This window comes from Hipposideros armiger, unplaced genomic scaffold, assembly GCF_001890085.2.
Source record: "Hipposideros armiger isolate ML-2016 unplaced genomic scaffold, ASM189008v1 scaffold_94, whole genome shotgun sequence".
NCBI classification, from domain to species: domain Eukaryota; kingdom Metazoa; phylum Chordata; class Mammalia; order Chiroptera; family Hipposideridae; genus Hipposideros; species Hipposideros armiger.
This window is the reverse complement of record NW_017731444.1, coordinates 2,525,355-2,541,343: the sequence shown is the minus strand read 5'-3', so window position 1 is coordinate 2,541,343 and position 15,989 is coordinate 2,525,355. Positions and strand designations below refer to the sequence as shown.

Sequence of the window (15,989 nt, the reverse complement as noted above, 5' to 3'; positions counted from 1 at the left end):
GAAAAAGATGGAATGTTTTTGAATATTGAACTGATGAGGTCCTGGCTATGTTTTTAGAAAGGTCGCTTTGGCTAGTCATTGCAGCATTATTATCCCGAAGAGGAAAAATTGGAAACATCCCTCATGTCCATCAAGAGTGGACACATTAATTATGCTAAGATACCTCTGCCCATAAAAGGGAATACCATGCAGCCATCAAGATGAATGAGGGCTCTCTGTGCACCAAATATGGAATCATTCCAATATTTTTAAGTAAATGAAGTAAAGTGCAGACCAGGGTATATAAAAAGCGTGTATCTGTGGTTTTAAAAAGAGAGAGGGTAAGATTACAGCTCTAGATTTGCTTCTATGTACATAGAATATCTTTGGCAATATTCACAGGAAAATTGCCAATGGAAACCCTCTCTCATATTGTTTTTATGAAGATTAAGTGAGTTAATACGAGATAGTTGTTTAGAAGAGTGCCTGGTGCCTAGTAAGCACTAGAGGAGGTGTTGTTGGATGAAAGAAAAGCAGGTTTGCCTCAGGGGACGGAAAAGGCGACTGAATGAAGGTCCCATGCTCTTAGGTACCTTTTGAATTTGGCATCATGGGCAAATACTTTGATATTTTTTAAAAGTTAAAATTAAATGTATCTAGATAGATAAGAGATCATCTGAGGGGGGTCAGACACTGGAACGAGTTTCCACCCAGAATTCCCAGGAATTGGCAGGAATTGGTCAAAAGCTATGTTGTGTGGTGTGGAAATCAGGGCGTGAGGAGAAAGGAGAGGGGGCCACCACAACCCACCCCACCCCCAACACCCAGGGCCCACTATAAAAAGCACATTTAAAAACACCAGACTGGAAATGTTGTGTTTTGTTTTTTTTAATTATTATTATTATGATTATTATTTTAAATAGCAATAGCACGTCCCCCCAGGAGGCGTGTTGCAGCTGTGGCTGCGGCAGTTCCCAGGTGATGTCAGTCCTGGCCAGGCGCCAGCCCCGGCCCCATGGAGACAGTCTTGGTGGGTTCAGCTTGACTGTTTTTCCTTCCTGAGACTTGAGGACACCTTCCTGTCTCAAAGAAAGCAGCCTTTCCAGGGCTTTCTGAGAGCCAGGGGTGGGGGAGAAGGTGGGTCTGGGCTGAGCGGGGAGGAGAGGCAGGGGGAGGTGGGTGAGGGGTAGGCAGGAGGGAAGGCTAGAGTGAGGATAGAGAGAGCAAGGCAGGCAGGCTCAGCTCTGGGGTGGCTCCTTAATCGCTCCACAGAGGGCGGGAGGGGAGATCCTCCTTGGGAATCCAAGGCCTGCCTCCCTGACCCCTTCCTCGCCCTGCTGGCTGCTGCCTGGGGGACAAACTGGGGTGGGGTGGGGTTGGGGGGTGAGAGACATTCCCACGAAGTTCCCAGCTGGTCAGGGCCTTTCCGCCTCCCTCAGCTCTGGGCCCATCCCTCTCTCCTCTATGGTTAAAGGCCTGTTGCCAGTGTCTTCTGGACTTCTAGACAGTGAACTTCTAGACAGAAACTTCTAGACGTTTCTGCAAGACGGACACACCACAGACATGGGTTCAAGGTCTAACTGCACTCCTAGCTGTGTGACCTTAAGCCAGCCACTGCTCCTTGTTGAGCCTCATCTGGGAAATGGGTAAAATCAACCTTGCAGGGTGGTGTGCAGACTGAGTGAGAGAGCGCGGTGCCTCTTGGTCCTTCAGCAGGTATGTGCAAAAGCACCTACTGTGTGCTGGCACCGTGTGCGGCCCTGGGGCTGCTGCAGCATGACAGCAGCCAGAAGGTGTGATGGACAAAGGCTCCAGCCGGGCTTTGTGGCCTGCGAGATGGTCTGCCTTGGAACCTCGGCATTTAGCACACGGGCAGCAGAGGAGGGAGGTGAAGAGAGTGGGCTCTGGACCCTGCATACCTGGGTCTAAATCTGGGCCTGTCATTCAGGGGCTGTGTGACCTTGGAGAGCCATGAGGATAATAGCCTCGGCCTCACTGGGTTGGGGAGAAGTAGCTAAGGGACAGGGCTCACACAGTGCCTGTCACAGAGGCAGTGCTTAGCCAGCCTCAGCTGTTAGTACTCTTCCCTGTCCACCGAGGCTGGCCTTGCTTTGACTGCTTCTCAGAGCTGCTCAAGGGGAGGTGTCAGAGATTATCAGGTTACCTTCAGGGGTGACCTGAAGACCCGCAGGTGCCCCACATTCATGATGCAGGGGTGGGCTGGACAACTTTGCAGAGCTTTTCACAGTTGGCAAAGCCTTCGCTTGCCTCAGAAGCATCATTTCTATGTTTCCTCTCTCCCAGTCACACATTCCCACAAGCCTTGGGAGTACCCGTCGCATTTTTATTATGTGTTCAAGCCTGCTTTTCAAATAGAGTGGTGCCACGAGGGCAGGCACCATATCTGTCTTATTCTCTGATCATCCTTAGAGCCTTGGGCGGTCCACAGAGCAGCTCAATGCATGTTTGTTGACTGACTGACTGACTGACAGGCTGAGCCATCATCTTGAGTTGTTCTGTGATGTTAAACTCTATCCTATACCTCCGTGCTGTGGCTCAGGCCATGGCGTCTGGAGCCAGACCCCCTGGGTTCGAATCATGGCTATGCCATTGCCTAGCTGGGTGACCTTGGATTTGGTTTTCTAGTCTGTGAAATGAGGATGACAACAGTACCTACCTACTTAATCTTGCAGGTTGTTGCAAGATTAAGTGAGGCCATTGATGTAAGTCCCCCAGAGCCGTGCCTCCAACACGTGAGCCCCATCAACATCACTTACTCTCCTGCTTATTTCTGCTCTAGCAGGTGTCACCAGGCAATGGAAACAGGCACATGGAATCTGGTTCTGGCTCATCTCTGACTCGCTGTGTGATGTTGGGGATGCGCCTCACCTGCTCTGGGCCTCAGTGGCCCCACTGGTGACTGAAGGTCTCTGAGGAGATAAGCTCCAGAGGCCCTTCCATTGAGACCCTCCAAGAGTCTGTGTTTGAGCCTACCCAGTTCTGGGAGCATCGGCAATGCTGAGGAGCCCATGGGAGATGCACCCCCAAACTCTCAATCCTTCAATGTAGGTGGGCCATGGACTCCTCTGGGCACACAGGGGCAAGGGTGAAGAGCCAGGCAGGGAGATGTCCTTTTCTATCTTGTTCTGGAAGCCTAGATTCGGCTGGACCCTTACAGGACTAAGTACATACCTGGTGAGGCTGTGTGGGGCAGTGGTTGAGAGCCCAGTGGGATGTTACAGCCAGAACACCTGGTTCAATCCACTCACTTATCAGCCACCATGTGACCCTGAGCAAGTTTTTTAACCTCCCTGGGCCTCAGTTTCCTCATCTATACAATGGGGCAATAATTGTGCTGACTTGTTGAGTAGGCTGTGTTAATTAACTTAGGTAAAGCACTCAGACCAACGAATGATACATAGTAGCCCCGCAAAAAAATCAGGCCTTTTTCCAACCTTAGAGAATCTGGGCATTCAGAAGAAGAAAAAAAACTCCTAAATTTTTATCAGCCTTCCCTCCTACAAGGCTGGTCTGTCCCAGTTTACAAAGCCCTTCTGGTCCACCATGTGCATGCTGTGCCGAGATGAGGAAAACCAAGGCCCAGAGAGGGGCAGACACCAACCCCAGGTCGCACAGGAGCAGTGGCCAAGCTAGACCAGGCCAGGTCTCCTGCCTTGCAGCCAGTTCACCCTCAGCACCTCACAGGTACATACCTAGTCCTGTAAGGGCCCAACCAAACCTGGGCTTCTAGAACAAGACAGGAAAGGTCATTCCCCCCTGTGCTTAAGAAATGCACCGTGAAGTAGTATGAAAGGGTAGAGAAATGTGATGGAGGTGACAAATCCTCGAATGGTTCAGAAAAAAGAATATGTGAGCGAAAAACAGATAAAGTAAATGTGACAAACTGTTAAAACTTAGTGGATGCAGGTAAATGGTACATGGGAGCTCTCTGAGCGACGTTTGTCGCTTCTCTGCATGTTTGTAAATGGTTGCAGAATGAAAAGCTAAAGTCGAGTTTGGCCCACTAGGATATAAGGCCTGCCAGCTGGTCTCCTGGCCCCCTTTGACACATCCTTGCTTCAGCTGCTCCAACAGAAAATAGAAAATACCCGCAGTAGACCCAGGCGTCCCTGCCCATGACTCTCAGGCTCCTGTGCCCTTTGGGAGGCTAAGGTGGTCCCAGCCCCCAAGCCTCCTGCCACCATGATTTATGTCCCTTTGAGCCTCAGCAGCTGTAGTTTGGGTCCCGCCAGGCAGCATGCTGGGGTTGGGGGGTGCAGCTTTTGCTTCTCAGCGTGTCTAATCCAGACCAGACTTACAGACCATACCGGCCTGGGATCAGGCTCCCAGGGGGCCGGGGTCAGAGGGCAGGCCAGCAGGGCTTGGAAACCTGGGAGGCGCTGAGGGTGAACTGGCTGCAAGGCAGGAGACCTGGCCTGGTCTGGCTTGGCCACTGCTCCTGTGTGACCTGGAGTGGGTGTCTGCCCCTCCCTGGGCCTTGGTTTTCCTCATCTCGGCACAGCCTGCACATGGTGGACCAGAAGGGCTTTGTAAACTGGGACAGACCTGCCTTGCAGGAGGGAAGGCTGATAAAAATTTAGGAGTTTTTTGCTTCTTCTGAATGCTCAGATCCTCTAAGGTTGGAAAAACGCCTGACATTTTTGCGGGGCTACTATGTATCATTCGTTGGTCTGTGTATTTTACCTAAGTTAATTAACACAGCCTACTCAACAAGTCTGCACTATTATTGCCTATTGTATAGATGAGGAAACTGAGGCCCCTACATAACCATACCATTAGCAGATTCAGAAAATGTTTTGGGTTGTCAGGAAAGTCATGACGCATGTTGGCATTGAAAAACATAGAAAAATACATCATGACTTTCCCGATGACCCAGTAACATTGACACAATACTTCTATCTATTGTTCTTATTCCAATTTGGTCAACTGCCCAATAACGTTGTCCATAGCATTTGCCCCCTGCAGTACAGGATCTAGTCCAGGGTCACGTGTTGTATTTCGCTGTCCAGGTCTAGAATTTTGAAGTCACGTGCACATGAAGTAAAACCTGCAGTAGCAGGAGATGTAGACAAGGTTGAAAAAGATGTTCAACTTTACATGGATGTCCTGATGTTTTTGTAAATCCTCTATTTAATGTGCTCATGAAAATGCATTGTACTTGTGACTGTGTATGGGTGCTTAAGAGTTAACTTGCCAAATATGCCATCATTTTCAGAATTCTGTTTTGTGGTATTTTTATTTTTCAATCTAACTGGAGCCTCATAAAATGGCCATGGCTTGGGCCAATGAGGGGAACGTCATGAAGTGGAGGAGCCCTGGGTTGGAGGAAAGGGCCCTGCATTCTCAGCCCTGCTCAACTCCAAATGCTGTGTGACCATGGCCCATTGCTGTCCCTCTCTGGGTTTGTTTCTCCATTGCCACGGATGACCTTTGAGGCCTTCACACTTGCAATTGTGGAATTAAGGGAAGAGAGCCCTGAGTGTCAAGGAGGAAGGCCTGGGTACCTGGAGGCCCAGCAGGACCAGGGACTTGCTGGTTGACCTCAGATGGGTTTCTGTCTCTGTGGCTGACTCTTCATTGTGAAATGATGGACTCTTGATCATTCTTGCCCATGCTGGTGCTCCTTGTGTCTAAGGTTTGGGTGGAGGGTGTGACCTAGAATTTAAACCTCCCTTTCAGTGTCTCAGGTGGCCTGGCTGAAGTTGGTCATCTACTCCCTCAACCCTGAGTTTCTTCTCTCTGAGCTCCTATACTCTTCTGGCTCTGAGTCACCCTCACTCAGGGAGCCTGGAGAAACCTGGCTGGGCTGGCCCATCCTGGTCAGAAAGAGGTGCTAGATAAATGACCCCCAGAGGTACTGCTCCACAGCTGTGCCTCTCCCAAGTCATGTGTGTTGAGCTGGCCTTGCAGCTCACAAAGGCTAATAGACATTAACTGTCCATTACGCAGGAACTCAAGGAAGATAGCAAGCTGCAAAATGTGCAGAATGGAACAGTACGCAGCCGTGAAAAAGTATGAAGCAGCTCTTAGAACACTGAAGAATCTCCAAGTTGAATTAAGAAAAAATGTCCAAGTGCGGAACGGTGTGTAAAGTGCTGTTGTATGGAAAAACAATATATATATATATATATATATATATATATATATATGACTTGCCTATATCTGCAGACTATCTCTGCAGAAACGCCAAGACCCTAGTTAACATTAATTGCCTCTGACAGCAGGAATGAGTAGCTGGGAGGAAAGACTTGTCAGTTTATTCTCATTTGTGTCTTTTGAACTGTGAACTGTGAAAGTATGTTATCTATTTCAAAGGTAATACAATTGAAAGAACCCATTCTGAATGCAAGTACAAGGAGGGGTTCCTGGGACATTCCTAATTGCATTTCTTTTTTTTTTTTCTTTTTTTCAGCCTACGCCGTCGCCCGTGACTCACGGCAACCCAGCTCCAGGTTGAGCTGTTGTTCAGCATTTTAGCTGTGGAGGGCAGTGTCACTGGCCCTCATATGTGGGATCTGAACCGGGGCCCTCTGGAGTCCCAAGCCAGTTCTTAACCATCGCGCCACTCGGCCGGCCCGCTAATTGCATTTCTTGATCTGCATGCTGGGTACACAGGTGTGCTCAGCCTGTGAAAACTCATAGTGCTGCACACTTAGCGGCATGTGCATCTCCCTGCATGTATGCTATATTTTGATAAAACATTGTAACTTAGTATGCTCTAAATGCTTGTTTAAGTGTATGTGTTAACTGTCTCACAAAAACTCTGCAGGATTATCGTGTTAACCACGGTTGTCTTTGGGATGGGTGATATTCCTAGGGTTTTGTAGGGTTTGATATATTTTTTTTGTAATAATGAAAATATAAGCAGAGAAACCTATAAATACTTTTTCAGAAACAATTATCAGTATAGAGCATTTCCGGAAGGACACACAGGAAATTGCTAACAGCAGTTGTTGCCTTTGGGGAGGAGCCTGAGGGAGGTATGTACTTCTCACTGCATACTATTGGAATACAATTTCAATTATGTACCCAGTGCATAAATGGTCTCTTGAAACTATTTAACAAAGCAAAACAAATACTTATCCTTCTGCCCCAGCTGTTCTTGCTGGTTAGAGATCAGGCCAAGGAGGCCCAGAGGGGTCAAGCAACTTCTCAGAGGTCACCCAGCAAATCTGGTGGCAGAAGTGGACCTGCAGCCCAGAGCACCCATGTGTCTGCTCTGCCCCCACTCCCAGGTTTCCTGCCATTGACAAGGTCACAGTCCTTTTCCTGTGGCTTTGCCAGGGGCTGCCTGGACCTGGACCTGGGTAGGCGCAGGGAGTGCAATGTGCTTTCCTAATTAGCTCCCGAAGGGGGAAGCGCGACTGCACTGGGACACAGGATAGAACACCAATGTCCTTGGAACACTGGGGAAGCCAGGTAGTCCTGGGCACGCCACAGGCCCCTTGGGCCTTCCTTCACTTCTCATACCAAAGGGGTTAAATGCAGTCGTTCTCTCACCTGGGCTGGCAATCCTGGTGACCCCTTGTTCTCCTGGGACATCGGTGTTTGTCTGCTTCAGGGTGGGTCTGGTCTACCCCTTTGGAGTCTGGCATTTGGCATAGTGACGGTGTTTGGTAATCTGTTTGTTGATCTGCACTATGGGTAGCTCTACTTCAGGCTCACAGAGAGTCAAATACACGGGGTTGCAGAGTGGGTACAGGCATGGGCTCCAGAGCCAGGCTTCAGTTGCAAACACTAAATAAGTTTGTTAAATAAATTTAGAAATAGCATGCCTTGAGAACGGGGCAGCTGCCTGGCCTTCTCCCTGTCTTCCCCTCCTCCAGTCTCCTGAGCTTATCGGCTCCTGGCCACACAGGGACAGAGCCCCAGCTGGAGAGCCAAGAACTCCCAGCTCTACTGACCAGCTGTTCCCATCACCATCTCGGCTGCATCTGTGAAATGGGGAAACATCAGGCCCCAGCTCCAGCTCCCAGCGCTGCTAGAATAATCGGGGTCATGGGGGCTAGTACTCTAGCCGGGGCATCTCCAGGGGAGGTGAAGGAACTTGCTTTAGGCTTTAAAGGTGAACAGATCTCACATCGTCACCCTGCCACGTGCCTGCCGGCCACGCGCCTTTAGATGCCTTCATTCCTCCAAAGCATCTCAGCTAAAACTGGGGTAAGAATATCCTCTTTTAGCACACACTCATTTGCACACGTGGAAAACTGTGTGCCTACGCAGACCTATTTGTGAAGACAGGGATATGAGATGGGTCAAGGTACAGGCATACCTCGCTTTACAGTGCTTTACAGTGCTTCACAGATGTTACGTTTTTTTGAAGGCAAGAAGACCCTTCAAACATTATGACTCGCTTTATCACAATGCTCACTTTATTGCGGTGGTCTGGAACCAAACCTGCAAGATCTCTGAGGTATGCCTGTATGGTACATTTATAAAGTGGATGAGCAGCTACTAAAAGAATGAGGAGACCTTTTACCTCTGTTCTGACTTGGGATGACAGCCAAGCTAGAAAAAAAAAACAAGAAAAAGCAAGGAGCAGAAAGCGTGTGTGATGTGCTGTTTGTGTAGAGTGGAAGAAAAAAATATTTTTCCTTGTATTTTCTTGGTTATTCATAGGGAATGGGGATGTCACAAAAAAACCTGGTGGCTGAGACTGCCTGCAGGGAGAACTGGTAACTGGAGCACAGGAGGTAACTGTTGGTGACACCCTCTGTCACCAACAGTTCTTTGTTTTCACCCTATAACTTCTTGTACCTTTTGAATTTTGAACTATGGGAATGAATATGTCCCTTATTCTCAAACAAATAAACTTAAGGTTTCTTTACCAACCACACCAGACACCTAACAGGTGTTCAAGAAGACTATGAGGGAACTTTCGTTCTATTGACTTCTGGAGAGGGGTCTTCCTGCCTTTTCCCAGCCCTCTGTTCCCTTCCAGGGTACAGGGCAGCACCTGTGACATCTGTGCCTCTGCCAAGGTCCAGGAGAGGGGTCACCTCTGACCTTCAACGTCCCCAGGTCCCTCCCTTCCTCAGTTGGGAACATATTTTATTTAAAAATATCTTTTATTTTAAACCCAATTCTCTCTCTCTCTCTCTCTCTCTCTCTCTCTCTCTCGCTCACACACACACACACACACACACACACACACTCGAGCACAGACATGCACACGTCTTCTGTCACCAACAGTCTTTGTTTTGTTTTTCCAAAAGTTCTGCCTTGTCTCTGACCAGCCAGGAATGGGGTCGGCTGGATGGGTCTTCACAGCTCTCCAGGGGGTGGAGATGTCCCAGGGGGCCTGCCCAGGTCATGGACCCAAGCCATTGTCCTCTGGTCCCTACACAAAAGAGGGGTAGGATCGGCTCCTGGGGTCTTCTCCCCTGTTCAACCAGCGGCTGGCCTTTGGCCTCCTTCTCCAGGGTCCTGCTTGGAGCAAATGCCACAGGGGTCCAGGCTCATCTCCTTGGCACTCGAAGAGGGGCCACCCCCCTCACCTTCAAGCAGCTGCCCCCTAGATCACGACGGCCACCCTACAGGAGGGGGGAAAGAGGTATTAGGAGGTTTGATCAGATCACCACTGGAACTAACCTCTGAGTCCAACAATTGGGGACTTGATATATAAATTACAATTAGTCACACAATGAAGTTCTCTGCAGCACAAGGCAGAACAAACTCTTTATGGACCAATAGGGTATGATGTTGACATAACATCATTTAAAGGCAAAAGCAAGAACTGAGTGAATGTTCCTGTGTGCTGAGACGTTGAGAGAGAAGGGCACACAAGAAATTGCTAATGAGTTTCCGCAGAGGAGAGGAATTTGATGGGGAGACAGGATAGGAGCAATGCTTTTTTACACTATATGCTTTTCTTTTTACCTTTTTCATTTCTTCCCCATATGATTTATTGCTTTTAAAAAAGCCAATACATTTTAAATCATATTTTATACTGAAGAGAAAAACAAACCCCACAATGGTTCTCACCACTGTCCCGCTATATGCCCAATGGCTTACTCATTGATCTCGAAAATAGACTGTGGATTTCTGGACTCCCTCTCTTCATTCAGGGTGTTCCCTCTGCCAGGAAATATGCTCTCTGGTCCTATCTCCCTGCGAGGGTCTCTCTATTCATGTAATTGCTGACACTTCCTGCCTTTCCGGGGACATTCTACCAGGATAACTCAGATGGGGAAGATTGGGTTTCTCTTTGTCCCCCATCAGGATGGGAGCTCAGGGAAAGTGCTTCACTTTGTGACCCCAGTTCCAGCCTAGGGCCTAGAATGAAGCAGGGGACAACGGATGCTGCTTGAATCAGTGCTGCCCACTGGAAGAGAAGCTAATGGTGTCAGCCTCTGAAGCCACCTGTCCTTCACCCCGCAGGGGCAGTCTCTACCCAATATTCTGAGGTCTGACAGTGGGTTTCATCCTCATTGTAAGCCAGCAAGGCCACAGACATTAAAGCACACACTTTGGAGGCCTCCCACTGTTGAATGACTGGCCCAGAGGCACGCAGCCAGTTGGTAGAAGGGCCGGGCTAGAAATCCATGTTATCTAACAGTCTGTCCTGTTTCCAGGACACGATAGCGTCTGCAATCCCACTGTAAAGGTTCAGCCCCTGAGCCTGGCAAGGAGGTGATGGGACAGGCATCTTTCTCAGCCATCTAGAGAAATAGCTGACCATCTGGGAGCTCTGCCCTCTGCTCCCCTCCTTCACTGGGCCCAGGTTGGGGCAGATCCATCCAGATGTGAGCCCAGCCTCCCTCGAGGCTCTCCGGGACCAGGGACAGCATGTTCATTCACAGGCAGGGCTATTTTGAGGGCTGAGGCCATAGTCCCAGCAGAGCCTGGGGCCTGGGCTTCTCAGACAAACTCTGGCTGGAGTGTCTGAGAAGGGGGAATAGGGGTGGGGGGAGGGGGTGTGTAATGTTGAGGATGGGGCAGAGAAAACCAGCCTCCCACCCTTTCACTAATGTCCTCAGGGACAGCGAGAGCCACCTTCACCCCAAGTCTAGCGTCATCGCGAGACCTCGATGCTGGGACTGTACACCTCCCTGAACCTCAGTTTCTTCCTCTAGGAAATGGGAAGAAAATAACTTTCCTTGCCACCACAGGGCACAGTAAAATGCACATGCAGCTGCGAAAGAGGCTTGTAAACTGCCAGAAGCACTTAGGAGAGGCCCTGCCAGGCCCAGCTTCTTAGTCCCTTAGGAACTCAGTGCCAAGGGCTCTGGGAAGCACCGTGGTTGGGAGTTGGGTTCAGTGAGACAGACCTGGGCTTCAAACCTGGCTGTCTTGGACTACCTGTTGGACCTCAGCCAAGTGATTTCACCTCACCGAGCCTCGAGTTCCCCATGTGTAAAGTGGAGTTACTGTGAGGATTACACACGTTGACACAGGTAAAGCCCTTCGCGGGAATATACTGAGTGTTCAGTAAATGTTCATGAGTATTATTATCAGCATCATCTGGTAATGGCGCCTCACCGCCCTGTTTCCGAGCTGGGTACACCAACTCAGAAAGGCTTTGTAAGACAATCCTATCCCATTCCCACCCCCAGATGACAAAAGGGAAAACAGGGCAGAAAGAAGAACCCCTTTTCCATTTCCCACTTGCTCTTTCTACCACAGAGGGCCACACTTCACCCGTTCTGACACAGGAAGATGCTCCCGGGAGCTGTTTCCATGGAGACCCCAACCCCAGACCAGCCAGGTGGGAGGGAGGTGATGGTTCAGCGTGAAGGAATAGGGTCTGGAGCCTAAGAGCACTCTGGCCCCCAAAGCTCAGAAGGGAACCCCCGGGACTCCCCAAGACAGCCAGTTTTCTTCCAGTCAAGTCTTCAAGGGGCCAGAGCTGGCCAGGATCACCCCATTCACCTATTCCCAGAGGAGCCTGTGGGGTTGAGAGCATAGCTTCTGCAGCCAAATTTGGCTGGGTTCTTGGTCCTGCAGACAGATCCCAGGGAAGCAGCCAGATCTAGGGGAGGCCCAGTGATCTATGGGACACATCTGAGACCAGCAGAGAAGCCTCCCAGCTTACCTGCTGTGGGGGTAGTCTTCTCCCCAGCCCTGCAGTCACAGGGCCCTCCCACACTAATCTTTCCCACCTCTCCATGAGGCAGGCCTGAGTTAGAATCCTGGCTCCATCATGGGGTCTCTGACCCAGTGATAGCGTCTCTAAGCAAGTGTGTGTGTGTGGGGTGTAAATAGAACACCTCCTTCCCTGGATGCTGAGGGGTTTTAATAATAATGTATGCATAGTACAGGAAATCAGTGATCATTAAGACCACTGTGATTGCTGTCACTGGCCAGTCTCTGCCTCTCCTCTGTGCTCTGCCTCCTTCATCATCTTCCCTTTTCCTTCTCGAGGCCATGTTTTCTGACCCCCATTTCTTGCTACGCCCTTCTCCTAGAACACCCGTCCCTACCCCCTCATCTGCCTGTCTCCATTCCAAACCATTCACCAGGAATTTAGCCCCCACGTTGGGAGCTTCCGTCGGGCTCTGACAGTCACTTTGTGCACCCCCTCCCCACCCTCAGACCGCAGCATCCATGTCTGCATCTCCTTGCTGTTGGCCCTGATGCCGCACTGGGAGTTCCTGATCGTGGTGGATGGAGACCCACAACCTGCTTCTCTGAGAATGTTCTCAGAGTTGATAAAAGGCAGCTGTTGGATAGTTAAGGTTTGTTGAACTGAATGAATGGGTGAAAAACAGGACGTAGCACTGAGGGCCCAGTCAGCCCTTTACACCCCATAAGGGATGCCTGAAAGTTCACCCCAGCTTTCCAGCCCAGCCTGGAGAACTTGACCGGGTGACCCATGGCTGGGAGCAGCAAGGACCCTCAAGAAAGTACAAGTCTAAGCCTACGAAGTCTAACTCAGAGAAACTAAGGCAGTCATGGAGGTGAGAGGCCATGCTGGGAGTCTGGTGAGCCAAAAGGGGGTGGTCTAAGGCCAGGACTCAGAGGCTTCCAGGAACAGAGCGAAGCAGGGGACCTAGGACAGCCATGACAACCCAAGACTGGGGCACTGACTCAGGCCTGACTCCTATCCCCCATGCCTTTTCACTTTCCAAAAGGCTGTAGGCCAGTCTCAGCTTCAATTTCCCCAGATGTAAATGGTAGCTGCTGGAATTCAAAGTTGTCACAGACCAGCTTCTTTAGTGTAGGAAAAGCCCAGGCCAAATAGGGAAAGGCTGAGGATGAAGCAGGCTCTTTAGGGCCTGAACAGGATGAGAACCGGCTTTCAGCCAGGAAAGCCCCCTGGCAACCTCTGCTGCTATCTAGCCTCACACACCCCCTACCAGGCTGCTTCTCATCCTCACCCAGGACAGAGCAAAGGAGCTTAACTCCAGCTCTGCCCAGTAGACTCAACAGTTCCCTCCCACAACACTGCCTCCTTTTTGGGGTTGGGTGCCCTCAAGGGACCCCCTTCTTCATTCCTATTGCTTATCAGCTGGACACCTTAGGCTGTTGGTTGGAGGTATGCATCCCCTTTTCTTCTCAGTCTCCTGCCCGTGGATCAGGTCTTTGGATAGGGGACAATTGTTTCAAGGTCGGGAGTAGCTCAGAGCAACACATACCAAGCAAGCCCGGGGCCTGCTTTCTAGCTACCCAGCTGAGTAAATGCGGGCAGGTGATTACACCTCTCTGAGCCTCATCAGTGATAACATGGGCAGAACCACTACCTGCCTGATGGAGTTCTTGTGAAGGTTTAAAAAAAAAAAAGAGTACGAGGAACACACCTCGCACAGAAGACATGAATAAATGATGGCCTTTGTTATTATTTCCTCATGCCCTTTTCCCAGCACACCTTTGGTTGGGGGCGGGGGGTGGGGTGTCCCTCTATGAACAATCTGCATCTTCTGAATCATATGTTAGCTCTGGGCTTTGCTGCACCCTTTCTGATTGCGGGATATTAAATGAGTGGTTCCGTTCTATGCCAAACCCTGGGCTTGGAGCACTGCACGCCTGACGAGCTCCACGTCGCGTCCCCCTCTCTTCACCGGGGTCGCCAGCCCTCTTTTGCTCCCTATGAGGCCCGGTTCCCCGCCAACCCCTGACCCCGCGGCCACAGCGCCGGAGCGCCCCGCACTCACCCCTTTGCGCTGGTTGCTGAGGCAGAAGGTGCAGATGGAGCGCGGCTGGCGGCCGCCGTCGGGGGCTGCGGGGACCGCGTTCTTGGCACCGCTGGCCGCTCGGAAGCACGGCTGCCCGTCGTCCGCCGAGTCGCCCAGCAGCAGCACGTTGGCCAGGTGCGCGATGTAGCTGGACGCCAGGCGCAGCGTCTCGATCTTGGACAGCTTACGGTCCACCGGCTCGGTGGGGATGAGCGTGCGCAGCGCTGTGAAGGCCGTGTTCACGCTCTGCGTGCGGTCCCGCTCCCGCGCGTTGGCCGCCTGCCGCTGTCGCACCACCACCACCGGGCCCGGGCCGCCGCTCGCCCGCCGCCCACCCCCGGGGCCCGGGCCGCGCCGCGCCGCCTCCAGGCCCTCGCAGCAGCCGAACGACTGGTCGGAGGCGTCGCTCTCGCTGCGGTTTTCCTCGTCCTCGCTCAGCAGCCGCACGTCCGGGTACAGCACGTGCGCGCCGACGGGGCGCAGTAGCGCAAACGCCATGTGTGCCCTGCAGTATCCCTCTGTGAGCTGCGTCCCTGCCTCGGCCGCGCCCCACAGTGCGCTCCCGCGCGCTCCCACGGTCCAGCCGGCCGCCGCCTTATAGCCGAGGGAGGGGCCAAGCACGCGGCCGCCCCGGCCGGGGCGGGGGGCTCCGTCCTGGCCAATGGGGACGCGCCTGCCGCGCCCCGGCCAATGGCAACTCGCCTGCCGCCCCCGACCCCCAGGTTGAAAGAGGCCCGGGAGCTGGTGGCCCTCCCTGAAGGCTCTCAGTCCCCGCTGGCGAGCCGGGCTAATGCCGGGAGTCTGAGTGGGTGGGGTGGGGTGTGCGCAAATTCCGACTCTTGACTCTCAGCCTAGACCCGCAGAGAGACTGCGGGCAGGTCCGTTGTTTTCCTTTCTGGGCTTCAGTTTGCTTCTTCGGAAAGAGGATTGAGAGAAACCAGCTCGGAAATTCTAATCCTGTGGTTCTGCAACTTTCATGTATGTAAGAATTGGAGAAAGGGGGCTTTGACATTCCAGATTCTGATCCAGCAGGTTTGGAACGGGGCCCAAGAATCTGCAATATGTACGTGATGGTAGTGTCCCGGAGAACACTTGGAGAAGCACTATAATCTTTACAAATAAAGATATGGCGGTGTCACATCCCTGACTAAAGACTTAAAAAAACAACAAAATCAAAGCAAAGCAAAACCAAAACACAAACACCAGTAGCTCCATTCATTCATTCATTCATTCATTCATTCATTCATTCAGCAAATATTTGTTGGGTCCCTACTATATGTTAGACATGGTTTTGGGCCTGAGGATACAGACATGAACAAAACAAACTCCTTGCTTTCACAGAGTGGATATTTTGGTTAAGGTCCTACTGTGTGCCAGACACCAGACACTTCTGACTTTTAGATCTTCCCACTGAAGTCATGGGGGCAGTACCCCTCCCACTTCCAGATAAGAGCTCTGACCATCAGTCTTACACGTGGCGAGTGGGGGCAATAGCTACAGCCTGTTTGGCCTCACTATCACCCCCCATCCCTCACACTACACCCAGAATCAAATGCAAGTTTCTCTCCCTCACTCCCCACAGTCCCATCTTGGACAGCTGCTGCCTCCCTGGCTCCCATCCACAACCCCCATCATCACCCCAGGCTGTTCCCTCTGCTTGGAATGCCACCTCCAACACACACACACACACACACACACACACACACACACACACACACACACACACACGGAGGCTATCTTCCCTCATTGCCTTTGTTCCTTCAGGAAATCTTAGATTGCAGCCTGACATGTCCTCCTCAGAGGCCCTGGGAAGAATTACAGAGCTGATGATGGCTGCTGGGGTCCCCTGTTGCTCATGCCCCCTTCCTAGCTCCA

The 15,989-nt window shown here is 51.3% G+C and overlaps 1 protein-coding gene across 1 annotated transcript; it reads right to left on the bottom strand.

Moving 5' to 3' along the window:
• Positions 1-8,359: 8,359 nt before the first annotated feature.
• On the bottom strand, positions 8,360-14,673 carry TCF15 (transcription factor 15). The gene is made up of 2 exons (XM_019645706.1): positions 14,094-14,673; positions 8,360-9,533 (listed from the first exon to the last, which is right to left on the bottom strand). Exons 1-2 carry the CDS (start codon positions 14,610-14,612, stop codon positions 9,459-9,461), a joined length of 594 nt encoding a protein of 197 aa, XP_019501251.1. The 5' UTR covers positions 14,613-14,673; the 3' UTR covers positions 8,360-9,458.
• Positions 14,674-15,989: the final 1,316 nt, after the last annotated feature.

Excerpts from the sequence above, each read along its gene's own strand:
- TCF15 (XM_019645706.1), bottom strand. The coding sequence starts at position 14,612 with ATGGCGTTTGCGCTACTGCGCCCCGTCGGCGCGCACGTGCTGTACCCG. Across the intron at positions 9,534-14,093 it reads TCAGCAACCAGCGCAAAGGG|GGTGGCCGTCGTGATCTAGG; the intron begins GTGAGTGCGGGG and ends CCCCTCCTGTAG.